This window comes from Alligator mississippiensis, chromosome 15 (assembly GCF_030867095.1).
Source record: "Alligator mississippiensis isolate rAllMis1 chromosome 15, rAllMis1, whole genome shotgun sequence".
NCBI lineage: Eukaryota > Metazoa > Chordata > Crocodylia > Alligatoridae > Alligator > Alligator mississippiensis.
Window position 1 is genome coordinate 8,531,229 of NC_081838.1, and position 16,933 is coordinate 8,548,161.

The 16,933-nt window shown below is 62.6% G+C and overlaps 1 protein-coding gene across 5 annotated transcripts; it reads left to right on the forward strand.

Annotated features, from left to right (window-relative positions):
* Positions 1–7,054: 7,054 nt before the first annotated feature.
* On the forward strand, positions 7,055–16,275 carry CALCOCO1 (calcium binding and coiled-coil domain 1). 5 transcript variants are annotated; one of them, XM_059717940.1, is made up of 15 exons: positions 7,055–7,114; positions 8,490–8,673; positions 9,174–9,276; positions 9,674–9,867; positions 10,201–10,359; positions 10,649–10,797; positions 10,917–11,007; positions 11,093–11,248; positions 11,598–11,852; positions 12,200–12,325; positions 12,501–12,596; positions 12,715–12,838; positions 13,293–13,507; positions 13,951–14,057; positions 14,397–16,275. In XM_059717940.1, exons 2-15 carry the CDS (start codon positions 8,500–8,502, stop codon positions 14,578–14,580), a joined length of 2,133 nt encoding a protein of 710 aa, XP_059573923.1. In that variant the 5' UTR covers positions 7,055–7,114; positions 8,490–8,499; the 3' UTR covers positions 14,581–16,275. The 5 variants fall into 5 exon arrangements, with proteins under 5 accessions (XP_059573923.1, XP_059573922.1, XP_059573924.1 ...); XM_059717939.1 differs by having other exon boundaries at positions 7,056–7,114; positions 8,493–8,673; XM_059717941.1 differs by having other exon boundaries at positions 7,056–7,114; positions 8,493–8,673; positions 12,727–12,838.
* The last annotated feature ends 658 nt before the right edge of the window (positions 16,276–16,933 follow it).

Consider the following 16,933-nt stretch of genomic DNA (forward strand, 5'->3'; position numbering starts at 1 on the left):
TGCAAAATTGTCGGTGCTGCATTATGGGGGAAGGGAGGAGGGAGAGCAGGAGCAGGGAGGGGTCTGGGAGCTGTGGTGGGGGTCTCCTGGGAGCCGGATTCAGCCCCTGGGGGAGGTCAGGTGGAACGAGTCGGCGGGTCTCTGCACACTTGGGAGAGGGGGAGGCCGGAGGGCGTGAAGGCAGGGCAGACCAGACGCCGGCCCCTGGTTAAGCCATGATCTGCCATTATCTGCCATGATAATGGGCTGGAGCCCCAAGACTCCAGGGCCAAACCCCCCTTTGAAGCCCCCAGGCTAGTGTGGATGGGGCCAGGGCAGGTCAAAACTAGCCCCTGCCTGCTCCTGTGGGGGTGGGGATAGGGGGCTTGGGGCTTTGCTGGGACCACCCCTCCCGCTTCCAGCTCTCGAGGGCTGGAGCCAGGGCAGGAAAAACCCTATAAATGCCCCCAAAATGGGGTTGACGAGAGGGGAAGGGGTACGGCCAGCTAAGAAGGCTTCCAAATGAAGAGGGGGGTGAAATCCGGAGGACTGGGGGTGTGGGGGCTGCTCTGGTTGGATCTGATGAGAGGTTTTGGGGTGAGTTTAGATAAAGCAAGACCACCACAAAAAACTCGGGGCTGAAGCCATTTCTTGACTCCCAGCTGCTGGCTCAGCTGATGAATGGCCGGGCACCCAGGGGGGCAGCCAGGCCCTGGCTTTGTGGCAGTTGTAGGGGGTGATGTGGGGTGCCCATGGGTGCCTGAGAAGGCAGGGCCTGGACCCCCCTGGCTGAGGAAGCCCCTGCCCCTTTCAGGTCCCCACAGCGGGCACTATGGAGTCGTATGGACTCGCTGGCCAGAAGGCACCAGACACACTGAACAGGGGCCTGGCAGCTTCCCAAAATTGACCCTTCCAAGCTTCTCGGTGCTGGTGGACCCCAGCGCACCGTCCCCGTTATTTTGGGTGTGGATCGGCCCCCGGCCCACGGCTGGCTGGGTCTGGGGCCCCTCTCCCCACACCGGCTGGCCATGACAAGCAGCCCCTACCAGGTGTTTTCCAGCCTCAACAAGGGGTCCCCATAGAACCTCTCCTAGCCCCCAAATGCCAGCAGGCTGGCACTTCACCTCTGCGCCCCTGAAAGGCCACAGGCTGCTTGAGATCATTACAGACCCAGTGGTATTGGGGGTGTTGAAGGCAGGACCCCAGCAGGAGCCGGGCTGGGGGTACCATGGCCAGGTGAGATCTGGGGTGATGGAGCCCAGCACCTGCAGGGACTGGGACTCAGGATCCCCAGGGACATGCCCAGGCCAGGCCTTTCCCCTCCTGGACACGTGTCGCTCTGCTTGCCCCATGGATGCCCCTCTGTCCCTGGAGCCCCACGCAGCTCCTCTTGCCTTGTCTCCCCACACCAGTGTCCTGCCTCTTTCCCCCCAACACACACAGCTCAGCCCCTTCCCCAAGCACCCGGGTCCTACTCCAGGGCTCAGTGCTGCCCCCCACTGCTCAGCCTGGGGCAACTTCCCAGGGGTTGCTCAAAAACCTTCTGCTCCCCACCACCCCAAACTGCAAGAGAATCTCCCTCAAGGACTGCAGTATGAGGTTTATGACACTTGGCACCAGCTGAGAGGGTGCTGAGGCTGACTAGGCCTGTGAGAGTCACTGCCAGGGACTGTGACTCTATCTATCTATCTATCTATCTATCTATCTATCTATCTATCTATCTATCCCAGGCCCTATTCTCACCTCACCCCATTTCTGCCCCCTCCAGTGCAATCAATGACCCTAAGGCTCAGCCTCCCCAGGGCCTGGCTCCTGCTGCTGCACAGAGAAACCCGGCGAGCTTTGGATCCAGGCAGGATCGAGGCGGCCCACTGCTTGCCGCTGGTGCGAGTGCTAATTAATTAGCGCGGTCAATCAGGCGGCAGGAAGAGTCATTATCCGCGGCGAGGACTTTGCAATAACACTCCGGGCTGCGGTGACAGCCCCGTTTGCAATTATCCACCCGGCGGCTCGCCTAATCGCTCGCCAGCCACCGCCCTGCCAGCCGCCAGACCCCAGGTCTAGCCCTGCCCCATGCCTCAGTTTCCCCTGCAAGCTCTGTGGGGCAGAGGCCTGGGGAGCCAGGAGGTTTCTGGGTGGCAAATTCAGAGGCACAAGTCCCAGTAGTGAAAATAGTCAGGGTTGTTATTTCCAGGCCAACCAAGTATCATAGACCCTATAGCCCAGTTTGTGAGGGAGATTCTCCACCTGATCCTGGTGGTCAGGAAGAGAGCACTGACCCCTGGAGGGAGATCTGAGCTGTAGGGGGGAAGAAGGGGCAAGGAGACAAGGTGAGAGGAGCAGGCTGAGCACCACAGGACCCTGCAGAGACACCGGCGCCCCTCACTGCAGCTCGTGGCTCTGTGCTGTGGGCTCAATGGACCGCATTTCCCCAGGGCCTCTAGCTGGGTAGGGTGGGGAGGACAGAAACAGCAGCGCTGGCAGCCACTGCAGGCCAGATGGAGCTGGGGCTCAGGGCTGCCCACCTCATCGGAGAGCTGGGACCCAGCACCTGCCAGCTCTGGGGCCCTGGCAAGGCCAGGCGCGAGGCACCGCTGCCAGGCCAGGCCGGTGGCACCATCCCCGGCTGGCATGGCCCAGGGCTGGCCACGCCGGGCCAGCTCGACACCGTCTGCTCGGCCCAGCTGCCAGGACCAGACCCGCACCAGAGCCAGCGAACAGCCCTGCCTGGTGCGCTGCAGACGGACGGACAGACGGACACTCCCAGAAGCGAGCGGGGGGCTCACAGAGCTGGCACTGGGGTCTGCAGGGATGGGTCCACTTGTGGGGTGTTGCCATGGGCTTGGGGGCTCCTGGAGACACGCCACTGTTAAGGTTACCATGGTCATTAGACATCCCCAAAAGTCCTCTCCTCCCCACCACCCAGAACTGGCAGAGACTCTCCCAGGGACTGGGGTAGGGAGTCTATGGCACTGGGTTGAGTGGAGTTTGTGGGGTGCTGAAACTGCCACAGCCCCCAGTGCCTCCCAGTTTCCTAGGACATGAACCCCAGCAGGCCCTGTGGGGTGGGGAACCCCTGGTCCTGGCAGGTCCCCTGCTCCTACCCCAGCTCCAGGGCAGGGGGCAGGATCGAGCCCACGCAGCTGAGGCGCACAATAGAGTGCCATCGATTTTGCCATTGAGCCGCCGGGGCCCGCCGGCTCGTTTATCTCCTGTATTGACCGGCCGGGGCAGCGTCAAATTGAATTTGCTTCGTTATGAGTGTCTGAGAGATGCTCGTAAATCCCGCCTCTTTGTGCCCCGGCCAAGGGAGGGGCCGTGGGGAAACTGAGGCACAGCCAGCACTCAGGGAGGGGGAAGGCTGAGACCTGCCAGAGCTCTGCACATGTGTGGCCCTGTCCCCCACCCCCAGGTGCCAGTATAAGCCCACAACCAGTCCCAGCCAGTAATGCCCCATCTGCACTATGGGGTCTCCCATCCAAGCCCAAGCCAGGCCAAGCCCTGCTTAGCTTCCACGAGCAGGCAGGCGCTGCTAGGCCAGCCTGGCCCCACACCCAGCCTAGAAGTTGCTAATAAATAACATTAAATAAAGAAGGTTCAAAGGGGAAAACTCCCCTTAAAGCTTCAGCCAACAGGCTTGAAGGAGCCAATTTGCACCCTGGGCTCCAGCCTCAGCCTTGGGTGGGCAAAGGTGCTGGCTTGGGTCTGTGTGGGTGGGGGGAGAAGGGGCAAGGCAAGCTGGTGCAGGGCAGGGGGTAGATCTTGATACAACACCTGAAATGCCAGAGCCAGGCATTGCTAACAAGAGCCAGGCGGGGGCTTAAGGAGCCCAGATCTCCCTGTGAAATGCAGCACTGGGGGTGGGGGGTGGGCAGGGAGCGTTTTATGTGGATCTAATGGTGCTCTGAGCCCACACACGCGTACACACGCACGTACACACACATTCACACACCCCCCTCCAGGCTAGTAAGAATCTTGCTGACTCCAGACTGTGCCAGGTCTTAAAAAGGACTTTCTGCAGGTACTTTCTAGCCAAACAAGCCTCATGTCTTTTTTAGGGTGGAAAACCCCAGGCAAGCCTTCGAGGAAACTTCCCCGTAGGTGAGACTGAGGGTCTCTGAGAGCCCCTGACCCTAGGAGATGCATTGCAGGGGAGTCCTAATAATACCCCTAGGGCTGAGTGAGTGATGGTGAATCAGGCTCTGGGCAAGGATCTGGCCTTTCTCAGGGTGTCTGGTGTCTGTATGGTGATAGGGGTTCAGATCCCACTGCTGCACCATGCAGCATGGGTTGTAAGCTAGCTGTCCCCCTGCTACAGCCTCCTAGCCCTGTCTAGTGTGTGTGGGGGACCAGGACTTATTGATCACTCCACTGCCTGCCCCCTTTTCACCCCAGACTGGGTTGCATGAGCCATGGGGGGAGATACAGGGAAACAGCAAGCAGGGGAGAGCTGATCTCAGGAGTTGACAGCGCTGGGACACGGTGTTGGCAACTCAGGGTGGGAGGAGATTGGAGGGTCCAGAGAAGAGCCCGGAGGAAGATCAAAACCAGCAGTGAGAAGACCAGGGAGCAGCTTGTATTTGCCGTATTACCTTGACTAAAAGACACCCCCACATTTCCTGACTCATTTTAAGTCTGCCCCCCCCAATATCTGAACCCCAAATAACAACACAAGGACATAAGCTCTGCTTGGAACAGTCCTGGTCCTTATCCCATGCGGCCTTGAACCCCGTCTCCTCATTATTTTCCCTAGTATTTAAGCCATTCTTGGAAGCAAGATGTGGCTCTCAAAGAAGGGAGCTGATCTCAGAGCAGGGGATGGGGTCATGGCAGGGGGTGCTGGTGCAGGGGCCTTTGGAGGGGGCTGGCAGAGTGAGGCTGAAAGGATCTGGTTTGTCTGAAGATAAAAGTCATCACCTCAAAATCGTGCAGGCAACTGCCATGGAGCATGGCTGTTTCCAGTGAAAATGCCCCCAAATGCCACCCATTCAGCCCCACAGCGCTGTTTCCATCTGTCTGTCCACTCCTTTCTCCCCCTCTGCCATTCCATCTCTTTCTCTCCAGCCCCACACATCCATCCGTCCATCCCCAGACCCCCTTTCTCTCCAGCCCCACACACATCCATCGATGACTGGATGGACAGATGGATCCACCTGTCCATTCATCCCCATGCCCCCTTTCTCTCCAACCCTACACACATCCATCCGTCCATCCATCCATCTGTCCATGCATCCATCCATCCCCATGCCCCCTTTCTCTCCAACTCTACATGCATCCATCCATCCATCAATCCCCTCTTTCATTCTAGCCCCAGACTCCATCCCTCCATCCTCCTTTCCCTTTGTACCCTTGTATCTCTCTTTTTCTCCCTCCCTCCCTCCCTCCCTCCCTTGCATTGCTGCTGGGCCCAGCCAGGGCCATATTTCATCTCTCTCTCTCTCTAATGAACGATTGGCTGTTAATTACAGTTCGCCAGAGCAGCCCCCTCCCCCCCCCAGCCCATCATAGCTGCTTAGTCGGCTCCCCTCGCCGGGGATGAGAACAGACAGAGCAGCCATTAACCCTCTTTGCCAAGCGCTTCCCGGGGTCCCAGCAGGAGGCAGGGCACCATGCCAGCCCATTTGTCTCCATCCCTGTCTCTTGCTGCCTAGGCAGGAGGGGGTAGCTGCTGGCATGTGGGCAAGCAAGGCAGGGAGGGCGACGGGGGGCTGGAGATGGCATGAGGGGCTCCAGGCCAGGGTGGAAGCAGGTTACGGCCTAAGAAGCTGGGTCAGGGGCTGAGACCCTGCAGGGAGATGAGACAGGATGGATGGATGGAGCCAGGGACAGACACAGGGGCCCAGGGATCTCCCTAAAGCAGCCAGAGAACAGCCCAGCCACTGTGCCCACATCCCTGCCCCCCAGCCCCATGTCCGGCTGGCTCTGCCCTCGCAGCAGGCTCAGGGTCCCTGCTTCCTGGATATACTGAGCTCTTGGCAGGGTATCTTCCCTCCACCCATAGCCAGCCTGGACCGGGGTAGGTGGGGGCACCAAAGACGCTGGGAGCAAGAGCCATCCAGAAATGAGAGCCCTGGTAGGAAAGAGAGGAAGGAAGGAGGGAGATGAATGGATGGGGAGTTGTGTGTGGATAGAGAGATCAATCAATAGATCAACATGGGGGTCTAAGGGGATAGATGAACCAATGGATGGATGGACTGACGGACTAACAAACAGGAGGATGGGCGGGCGGACGGACGGATAGATGGACAGGTGGGCACATGGGTGGGCAGATGGACACTAACATCCACAACATCCACTAACACATCACCACTCAGGCCTGGATCCCGGCTCCGGCTCCCTCCCCACTGAGGCTTCTCAGGCCCCTTGCAAGAGCACAGCCCCCCCTCCAGGTCAGGTCCCCCAGCCCAGGGACACACTGGCAGGGCTGGGAGCTCGCTGAGCAAATAGGCAGGACCTGATGCCTCTGCCAACGGTGCCCGGGCACAGTGCCTTTACCCTGGGGTAAGTGCATCCATACTGGGGGCTGCCCTGGGATAAGCACGGCCAATGAGCCCCGCTCTGCCTTGTCCGCTATTGGCATTTCAAGCACCAGGCACCTTTGCAGAGCCAGGGGCGTCTTAAGGAGCAAGATCCATCCCGCAATCCCATGGACGGGTCACCAGCGGGAGCCGGGATAAGAGTAGTCGGAGGTGGGTGGGCTAGCAGGGGGAGCTCCAACCCCTGGCATTTGCCTAGCAAGGCAAGGCTGCAGCCTGGTGCCCTGCATCGGCCTCAAGCCCCAGCACCAGGAGTCATGGGACTGAGAGCCCAGGACCTGGAGGAGGGGAGCACAAGCAAGCCTGCAAATGGAGACAAAAACCTCGGCAGGGCACTCCAGCCCTCTATTCCCCACCCCCAGCCCCGGCCATGGGGGCATTTGCAACCCCCCTTGCTCCTCCCCCGCGGTGCATGCTGGGATTTGCATTCCTCCCCCCCTCCCCCTCCTGGGTCTCGCTGGGATTTGCAGTCCCTGGCGCCGCCGCTGGCCCAGCAGCCAGGCTGGACCGGACTACAAGTCCCAGCATGCCCCGCGCCGCCCCGCCCCCTGCCGGCCCCAGCCTGCTGTTGTTGTTGGAGCCCAGCTGATTGCTCCGCGGTAAGAGCCTTGCTCGCCCCTGCCCGGGGCGGGGGGCACCGGGGGGGCAGATCTGGGCTCAGCTGCCCCGCGGGGTGCACCCTGGAGGAGGGAGGGGGATGTGCCCTGGATCCCTCCTGCAAGGCCTGCCAGCTGGGGAGGGGGGGCATCCCAGGGGGGTACGTGCCCCCCCCCACCCTCTTAATACCCCCGCAAGGCAGCCTCACCCCCCTGGCCTGACTCCCAGGGAGGGCAGGGGCAGCCCCTGTAAGCACAGCACGTGCTCCTGCCCCCCCACCCTGGGTTTTGCTCCTCCCCCCGCCCCCAACCCAGGTGCTGGTGGAGGTGGGGGCGTTTCTGGGCAAGGGAGTAGGCAGCTGCTTCCTGCCCTGTCGGGATCGGGCCTTGCATCAGCCTGCCTTGTGCAACCCCAGAAAAAAGGGGCGGCTCCGGGACGCGGCCAGGTGGTCGGCCTGTCACTGCCAGCGGGTGTCGGGTGGCCGCACCCCACGCCCACAAGCCACCACAGTTCCTTCCCCGGCCTCTGAGCACTAGGCACTGCTCAGGCACAGGGCCATCCCGCCCCCATCTGTCTGCTGTTTGCAACTCACACCCATTTCACAGAAGGGAAAACTGAGGCACGGAGCTGGCTGGTGGGGCCTGTCCACCCCACAATGTCAGCTGCAGTGGGGGTAGGCCCTGTGTCTCTGTGGCATGCCACCCAGCTGGCCTGACATGGCTTGGAAGCTAAGCAGCATCTGCCCTGGTCTGTGCCTGAATGGGAGACTGTGCCCACCTGAGGGGAGCCAAGTGCCAGGGAAGAGGGCAGGCCTCAGCCTACCATGCCCTGCTCTTTCTACTGTCTGCTTCCCCACCCCTGGTCCATAGTGTGTGTGACTGATCTTGCACGATTTCATGTGCCTCAGCCCTGGGAGCAGGGGGGACAAACCTGGCAGCACTCCCTGGAGGAGCATTGGGGGCAGATGGCATGGGTGGGGGCAGCAGCAGGTGCCAGAAAGGCCACTAGGGTGCTATCCCCTCAGTTGAGAATCACTGCTGTAGCACCTGGGGTCTCCTCCAAGCTGCCCAGACCCCCCGGGACCAGCCTCCTTGCCCTTCCTAGGAGGTGACCCCTGGCAAGGGGCAGGCATCTGAGTACCCTGTGCCTCGCTGATTTGATTTCCTCTAGCTGGGAGGCATGCAGAACCTAGGTGTCCCAGCTTAGCCATGTGGCCTCCCCGGCCCAGAGCTCAACTGCTGGAGAAAGACACCCCCCGCCCCGGTGCCCACAGGGGAGGAGCCGGGCTCTGGGGAAGGGGGACCTGCCCTGCCAGGACACCTGGGTTCAGCAAGGGGCTATCAGGACCCTGCTCACCCCCTCCCACCACCTGTCTAGCAGGTCAAGGATGGCAGAGGCATCGCCCAGCAAGCCGGGGGCCCTACCCCGCGGCCCCAGCCCCGTCCCTGTAGCCTTCCTCAACGTGGCACACTCCTACGTGCCCGGCACCAAGGTGGAGTGCCACTACACCCTGCCGCCCGGCACCAAGCCCTCCGCCAGGGACTGGATCGGCATCTTCAAGGTATGGGGGGCAGGAGGAGTGGGTGACCTCCATGCCTTAGTTTCCCCATGTGTCGAGCACTATCACCTCTCCCCAAAGTCTCCAAACCACCCCCCAGCCTCGGAAACTGGGGCACAGACCTGGGGCTTTCTAATGGGGGCTACAGCTCCAGGAAAAGAACGCAGGTTTCCTGTTCCCCACCCCACTTCCAAGGACCCTGGGGACAATATTTCAGGAAGCTGCAAGGCTGGGGACATGGGGGGGCACTTGGTAGCTGGACAGCTGGGTTTTTTGCCAGCTTTGAAAATTGGGTGGGGGCTAGCCAGCAAGAAGCCTGGGTCCTGCAGTGTCCTCCAGGAGGGGATTGGGATCCAGCTGTTGGAGTGGGGGGGGAAAGCAGGACTCCTGGGTTCTTTCACCAGCTCTGCCCCTTGGCTGCTTTGTGCCTCGGTTTCCCCACCCTGGCCGAAGTGGGCGGCTGAGCCACAGCCCTGCCCTGGTCTGTGTGTCTGTCCATGCAGGTGGAAGCGGCGTCCGTGAAAGATTACTACACCTTCGTGTGGTGCCCGGTGCCTGAGGGGGGACCCACGGGGGTGCCCCTGCACTCCAGCGTCCAGTTCCAAGGTACGTGGTGCCTGGTAGGGAGACCAAAGTGGGGCCTGGTGCTCTCTGATCTCATCAACACCCCCCCCCCCAAGCGGGGGTCTTCCTCTCCCCCTCCCCAGATCTAGGCCTTCTTGCGTGGCAGCACTCCCAGGACCACCCTACAGGGGATGCTGTGGGGGGGGGGGGGTCATCTGCATCCCCTGGAGGGGGGGGATTTGGGGTGGGTGTTTCAGCTTGGTGCTTCCTGGTTGAGGGGAAGCTCCCAGACAGGGTCCTGTAAGACCCCAGAATCGGGGTGTGAGATGAGCAGAAGGGAAGGAGGGGGCATCGTCACCCCCTGACACCCCGGGTACCCACGCAGCCGCAGTCAGGGCTCAGGGTACCCCCACTAACTGACCCTGTCCCCCCCCCGCAGCCAACTACCTGCCCCCACCAGGGGCCCAGCAGTACCAGTACCGCTATGTGGACCGGCGTGGGGAGGAGCGGGGACGCAGCAGCCCCTTCCAGTTCAGCGAGCCCCGGCCCATGGATGAGCTGGTGACGCTGGAGGGGGATGAGGACGGCAACATGGACATGCTGCTGGTGGTGCCCAAGGCCACCCTGCTGCAGGTGGGCATGCGGGACACGGGCTCCTCGTCGCCTGGCCCCTCCGCTTTTATACCCAGGGAAGGGGTGGAGCCTAGAGCTAGCCCCTCCCTCCCCAAGCTTGCCTCCCCCCCAGCAATCCCCCTACCAGGCTCCACTAGAAGGGAGGGATAAGAGGGCAAATTTGTTTCCCTCTAGCTGGGAGGGGAAACTGAGGCACGACAGAACCCAGTTAATGCCCACCCTTTGCCTATTGGCATGGACGTGGTAGCTCCGGGTGCAGGCTTGTTCCTGGCTCTTATACCCCCACCCCACCCCCGCCCCCCTGGCCCTGTGTGCCCCCCACCCCCACCCCAGAATCAGCTGGAGGAGAGCCAACAGGAGCGCAGCGGCCTGGCACGGGACAAGCAGCGGCTGGAGGAGGAGGTGAAGGAGCTGCAGGCCCGTCTGGAGCTGCTGGAGGTGGCACTGAGCGGGCTGCGGGCTGAACACAGCAAGCTAACTGAGCAGTACAAGGTGCGTGGGGGCCCCACCCCCTCCCTGGCTCCATAGGGGACCCAGCACCATCCCCGCGCCCATTGGACAGGTGGGGAAACTGAGGCACGCAGCTTGGCGGCCTGCTTGAGGTCACAGAGCCATTCTGCCCCCCCCTTCCCCCCCACCCATGACATGTTTCTAACCCCTGACCCCACTCTGTGACCCCCATGTGCTGGCTTATACCAGACCCGGGGGGCACAGGGCAGAGCCTGGAGCCCCCCACACCACAGCAGCTCACTCTCCACCCCACCCCACCCCGGCTTCCCAGGACCTGTCGGGCTCTCACGCAGCTGTGACAGAGGAGCGGGATGCACTGAGCCAGCAGCAGGCCGGGCATCTGGCTCGGATCCGTACGCTGGAGGAGGATGTCCAGGCCATCAGCGCCAAGGTGCTGCAAAAGGAGGTGGAGCTGGACAGGTGAGCTGGGCCCAGGGGATATGGCAGGGGGCTGGGAAGTTAAGCAGCGGTTGTCTGCCCAGATTGGCACTCGGTTGCCCTGCCAGGCACTGACAACCCCCCACCCCCTCCATCTTCAGGATGAAGGACACGGTGAAGGCGATGATGAGGGAGCAAGAGCGGATCCACCACCAGCTGAAGGAGGAGAGTGCTGAGAAGGAGCATTACCAGGTGAGCCAGGGGCAGAGGGCAGCCGGGCATGGGGTAGGCACCCAGGCGGGACCCCCGGGCACTGAGGACCGGGCCCGCCCTCCAGGTAAAGCTGCGGGGCTCAGAGCAGGAGGGCGTGTGCCTGGCGGGCCAGCTGCACCGGGCCGAGGCCCAGCGCACCGCCGGCATCTCCCAGGCCCTGGCACTGAAGCAGGACATCAACAAGCTGCAGCAGAAGCTGGCAGCCGCGCAGCAGAGGACGGTGAGTGACCCCAGGTGCCCCCTGCCCATACTGCCATCCCACCTGGTCCCTCCACCGGAGGGGAGCAGAGCGGTATAGCAGTTAGAGCAGGGGACACCTGCGTTTCCTTTCCTTGTGGAACCTGCAGTCTTTTTCTTTACCCCCACCCTCTCCAAAATACCTGTTTCCAATCAACCAGCTTGCCCCTGCGGGGGCTTGAACTCACAACTCCAAGCCCCTGGCAGCGGGCACTTGGTCTCCTGTTCTTCTGTTGCATCTGGTTATAGGGCAAATGGGGGTGGCGCACCCCAGACTCTGGGTTCCAGCCCCTGTATGACCACCCCCATCTCTGCTTCCCTCCCCCCGCCAGGCCCAGCTGGAGGCACTGAGTGAGCAGCTGCGCTGCACCCAGGACCTGCTGGCTGCCAGCCAGCAGAAGGTGGCACTGCTGGGCGAGGAGCTGGCCAGCGCCGCCTCCATCCGCGACCGCACCATCGCCGACCTGCACAAGAGTCGCCTGGAGTCGGCCGAGACCAACATCAAGCTGGCAGACATGACCCTCAAGTGGAAGGAGGGCAAGGGGCAGTGGGGAAAAGAGAAGAGCAGCCTGCTGCAGAGCATGGAGGTACCGTGGGACCCCTCAGTGCCAGAGGTGGCTGCTTCTGGGGTGTGGCAGCCAGATGGCAGCATGGAACGGGAGGTGCTGGCTTGGGGCTTGGCAATGTGGCACCCCCAGGGAGAGCAACCCCCGCCTCTACCCTCTTCCCTGCAGCACAGCACCCCTGCTGAAAACCCACCCACCCTTTGCTGAACCCCAGCCCAGTCCCATGCAGCGCGGGAGTGCCGGGGGGTTGTGGGGCCTGGCTGCCCAATCTGGAGCCTGCTTGGCCCTTGGGAATGGGAGGAGAGGGGAAGGGGCTTCTTGGGCTGCCCCCCTCCCTGGTGCAGCTCCCCTGAGTGCAGCACCTGCAGGCGGAGAAGGACAAGATCCTGAAGCTGAGTGCTGAGGTGCTGCGGCTGGAGAAGAGCCTGCAGGAGGAGCGGGCCCAGAAGCAGGCGCTCAAGGCCGAGCTGTCCCGGGAGAGGGATGCCAGCCTGGTAAGGGGGGTGGGACTGGGGCAGGGGCTGGGCCTAGGGGGTGGGGGTCACACTACGCCAGGGGCAGGGCTTGGGGGTGGGGGTCACAGGGGCAGCTTCCAGGGGGTGTGCGGGAATAGTGGAGGGCGGGGGTTGGCCACATGCGGTAGGAAGTTGCATAGCTCTGCCCCCCCAGGTGCAGCTGTCGGAGACCAAGCGGGAGTTGAAGGAGCTGCGAGCTGCCCTGACAGTGTCGCAGAAGGAGAAAGAGCAGCTGCAGGAGGAGAAGCAGGTGGGTGCAGAGGGCAGCGGGGGGGTCGGGGAGCCCAGGGTTGGTGTCCCCTTGGCTGCCTGCCTGGGGAGGCAGAGACAGCACCAGGGGGCAGGCCGAGAGCTCCGGGCACTGACAGGCGCTGTGGCAGGAGCTGCTGGAGTACACACGCCAGCTGGAAGAGAGGCTGGAGAAGGTGGCTGATGAGAAGTGGCGCGAAGTGGCAGTGCCCGAGGATGAGGAGGAGGCGGCCGTGGTTCTGGGTACGTGTCCCCCACCCCAGACCTGCCCCCCACCATATCTGCCCTAGGACCTGCCCCCAACGCCAGGGCTGGTGCAGCTCCTTGGCCCTTCACGGGCTCAGCGCCCCATCCCAGCTCAGCTGTGGCCAGGGCTGCCCCTGTGCCACCTCTCCTGGTGCCCACCCAGGGACACCGGACCTCTTCTGCCCTGTAATGGGACAAGTTCCTCTGGCTCCGCCCCTACGCTCTTGCTGGCTCCGCCTTTATTTGCTGACTCCACCACCACTCTTTGGTAGCTCCTCCCTCCTCTTCTTGTTCTGTCCCTTACTGGTTCCACCTCTTGCTGGCTCCACCCCTATTCCTTGCTGGCTCCTCCCCTAACCCTTTTCTAGCTCTGCCCCTGGCTGACTCCACCCTCACCAGCAGGGGGCACCTGCTGCCAGTGTTACCCAGCTCTGCCTCCCACTCTCTCCAGCCTCCCTGGACTCTCCGCTCTCGGACTCCGAGGACGAGTCGCCCGAGGACCTGCGGCGCCATCCCCAGCTGAGCCCCTACAGCCTGTGTGACCAGCGAGCGGCCCCTGGCACCCCGCCCTGCCCGCGGGAGCCTGCCCCCCCCGTGGTGATCAGCCAGCCCACCCCCATCACCACCCACATTGCCCAGCCCACTGAGGACAGCAGCTCTGACTCGGTAAGTCTTGGGGAAACTGAGGCATGGGCGGGGGTTGGGGGGCAGACAGCGTCTTGGCACCCAGCCGCTTGCTGGTGCACCATGAAACTCAGGAGTCCGGGCTCCCAGTCCCTTCCCGTGACCCCTCCTCACTGAACAAGGCATGGGAAGTTCAAAAGCAGCAGCCAGAGGCCAGAGCTCCTGGGTACTGGGCCAGGTTTGATAGAGGAGAGGGGTCTGATGCGGCTGGGGCCTGTGGGGGGGGGGGGGTCAAGAGGGGGCTTGGCCAGCAGCTGGCTCTGGGGAGGGGCAGGCAGCTAGTGTGCTTCGGTGCCAGCTTCTGGAGGTGCATGCCTACCCCTGGGACCTGGCTGCTTGTGCCTAGAGGAGAATCCCCCCACCTTAGCAGTGCAGGGGCTAGGACACACATGAGGGGCGATGCACTCACTCCCGGCCCCTGGCAGGAGGCGGAGGACGAGAAGGCCGTACTGCTGGCAGCCGTGCAGACCGGAGGGGAGGAGGCCAGCCTGCTGCTGCCGGACCTGGGCAATGCCTTCTACGAGGTGGCCAGGTGAGGGGCATGGTGCCCCAGGGGCTGGCAGCTGGATGGCAGACGGCTGGGTGCAGGGAGGGGAGGTGGGCGCACTGGGTGCTGGGACCCAGGTCCTGGGTGCTGGAGGTGAGGGGCAGAATGGGCACTGGGTGCTGAAGGAAGGGGGCAGGTGGGTGCAGGGGCAACAGGCTGGGCACTGCAGGGTGGGGGGAGGCTGGGTGGTGGGTGCCAGGTATTGGGGGTCAGGTTGGGTGCTGGGATCTGGAGGGAGATGTGCCAGGTATTGCATGCCAGAGGGCTAGGCTGGGTGCCAGGTGCTGGGCCTGGACCCAGCCCTGACCCTGCCCCGGCCCCCAGCGGTGTGACAGGCCGGCAGCCGGTGGAGCGGGCACCCGCGGACCTGCCAGCCTCCCCGGGGCTGTGGCGTGAGTGCCCCATCTGCCGGGAGCGATTCCCGCCCGAGTGTGACCGCGAGGCCCTGGAGGAGCACGTGGACGGGCACTTCTTCTTCAGCGCCCACGACCCCTTCACCTTCGAGTGACACCTGGGGGCCACCCCTGCCCAACAGGGATGGGGGGGTCACACTGCCCAGAGGGCTGGGGTGGGTCGGCCTTGGGCCCCGCTCCCCTGCCAGCTGGCACAGGCTGATCTCCTGGGTCCCTCGGGGCTCTGGGTCAGGATAAGGGGAGTGGGGGAGCTGCTGAGGGGCTCCATGGGGGGGTTTACCCCTCCATGGCAGCCCCTGGAAAGCCCCCAAGCTGCTCCTGGCTGATGCCGGGGTGGGGACCCTGCTGCTGTCACAGGGGTCCCCCCTAGCCCCGGAGCCACATGGCCAATGCAGCTGGTGCCCCCTGGGCGGGCAGGAGAGAGGCTTTGGGCCCTGTCACACAGTTGTGTGTGTGTGTGCACAAGTGGGCCTATGTGTGCATGTGCATGTATGCACACAAGTGGGCCTGTGTGCATATGTGCTCACAAACAGCCATGTATATATGTGTGTGTGTGTGTGTGTGTGGACAAGTGGGCCTGTGTGTACGTGTGTGTGTGCACAAGTGGGTGTTTGTGTACGTGTGTGTGTGTGTGCATGAGTGAGTCTGCATGTACATGTGTGTGTGCGCAAGTGGACCTGTGTGTGTATGTGCACATGTATACACGTAAGTGGGCCTATGTACATATATGCACACATGTGTATGTATGTATGTATGTGTGCACAAGTGGGCCTGCATGTACACATGTGCAAAATGGGCCCGTGTGTACATGTGGGTGCACAAGTGAGCATGCTTGGACACGTGTGCACAAGGGGGCCTGTGCGCTTGTGTATGCACAAGCGTGTACGTGCGCTCGGGGTCTCCCTCCCTGTGCCCTTGGCTCCAGCACAGCTCTATCAAGCCCCCTTGCCCCTCCCCAAGGTCCATTCCTGCCCCCTCAGCCGGGCAGTGCCCTGCTCCCAGGGCTGGTGCCCGAACCAGAGCCCCAGCAGCATCCAGCCTTTGCACCAGCACCTCACAGGCCGGCCCCAGCCCCTTCCTCCTGCCCCTCGCCACGAGGGGATTGCTGCAGACCCCAGCAGCAGGGGAGGACATCAGGAACTAGCGCCAGCCCCGATCCTCCCACCACGGGGAAGGGGGCAGATCTGCCCCCACCCCCTTTTATCTCTGCCCTGGGCAGGAACCTTTTATAACTGACTTTCTACTCCAGGGGCTTTCGGGTCCCCCCCAACACCCTCCCCTCCCCCGCTGGGCATCTTCCCCCTCTCCCCCACATAGCATGCTCAGTGCGTAGTGTTGATTTGCCCTCGGTTTGCTTGATTTTTTGCTCCCCTTCGACGTAGCATCCCCCCCAACACGGTTATTCTCACACCCTTTGCTTTTCCGTGACTTCTCGGTGGGGGGGGTAAAGAACCCAGGTATCCGGCGAGCCCCCCCAACCCGCCCCCCCAATCTCTCGCAGAGGAGAGAGCGAGCTGTGGATGCACCGTGCCTTCTGAGGGCGGGAGACGCTGGGATGGGGAGCGAGGAGGGTCCCTGCTATGCACCCCCCAGCCCCTTTCCCGACCTCTTTCCCATCTATTTTCAATGCGGTTATTTTTTAAATGAAGAGACGGTAACACACCCCCCCCCCCCCCCGCCCCCGTCAGAGCAATAACCCGCGGCCCGCCCGCCGGCCCCTGTATAGCGTGTATATATCTATATTTATATTCCGTGTCTCGGCTATTCTAATAAAACCCGGTTTCTTCCAAGCCTCCCCTGATTGATGGTTTATGGGCTGCTGTAAAACTCGCCGACACTTCACCGGGCCCAGAGGGAGATCCTGGGTCGGAGCCCGCTGACTGCATGGGGCTCACGGGAGTGTGGGGCTGGGGTCTCAGGGTGCTTGTATTGGGGGGGTACCCCTGGGGCCGACCGAGAAGGGGGTTGAGATACATGCATGCCCTGTTTGCGCCCAGGGTCAGGGCGCCTGGGTTCTGCTCTGGCCTCGGCTGCGCGATGGCAGGGGCATTGTGTGCCCCTAGACCTGGACACAGCTTGGCCCCCAGTGATCCCGGGCATCACTTGGCTTCCCGTTGCAGTGGGTTTAAGGCCCCCACGGCACTGCCCAGAGAGGGGGCAAGCACGAAGAAGGGTGGGAGAGGAAGCTGAGGCCAGGGGCAGGCCCAGGTGTGTCCCCTGTCCCCACCACTTTATCCTTTGTTCCCCGCTGAAACCCTCCCGGGCACACTTGAGTATCACTGGATGCAGAGGCCCACCTTCCCCTGGCCTTGAAGAGGCCTCCTGCTACTTGCACTAGTGCAACACAGATGTGCAACAGAGACTGGCATGAGCGGTTATGCAAGGAGTGAGGCCTTGGGAGCAGCTGGAGTGGGGCTGAGGCCAGATCTGCCCCAGGGACGTGGCCAC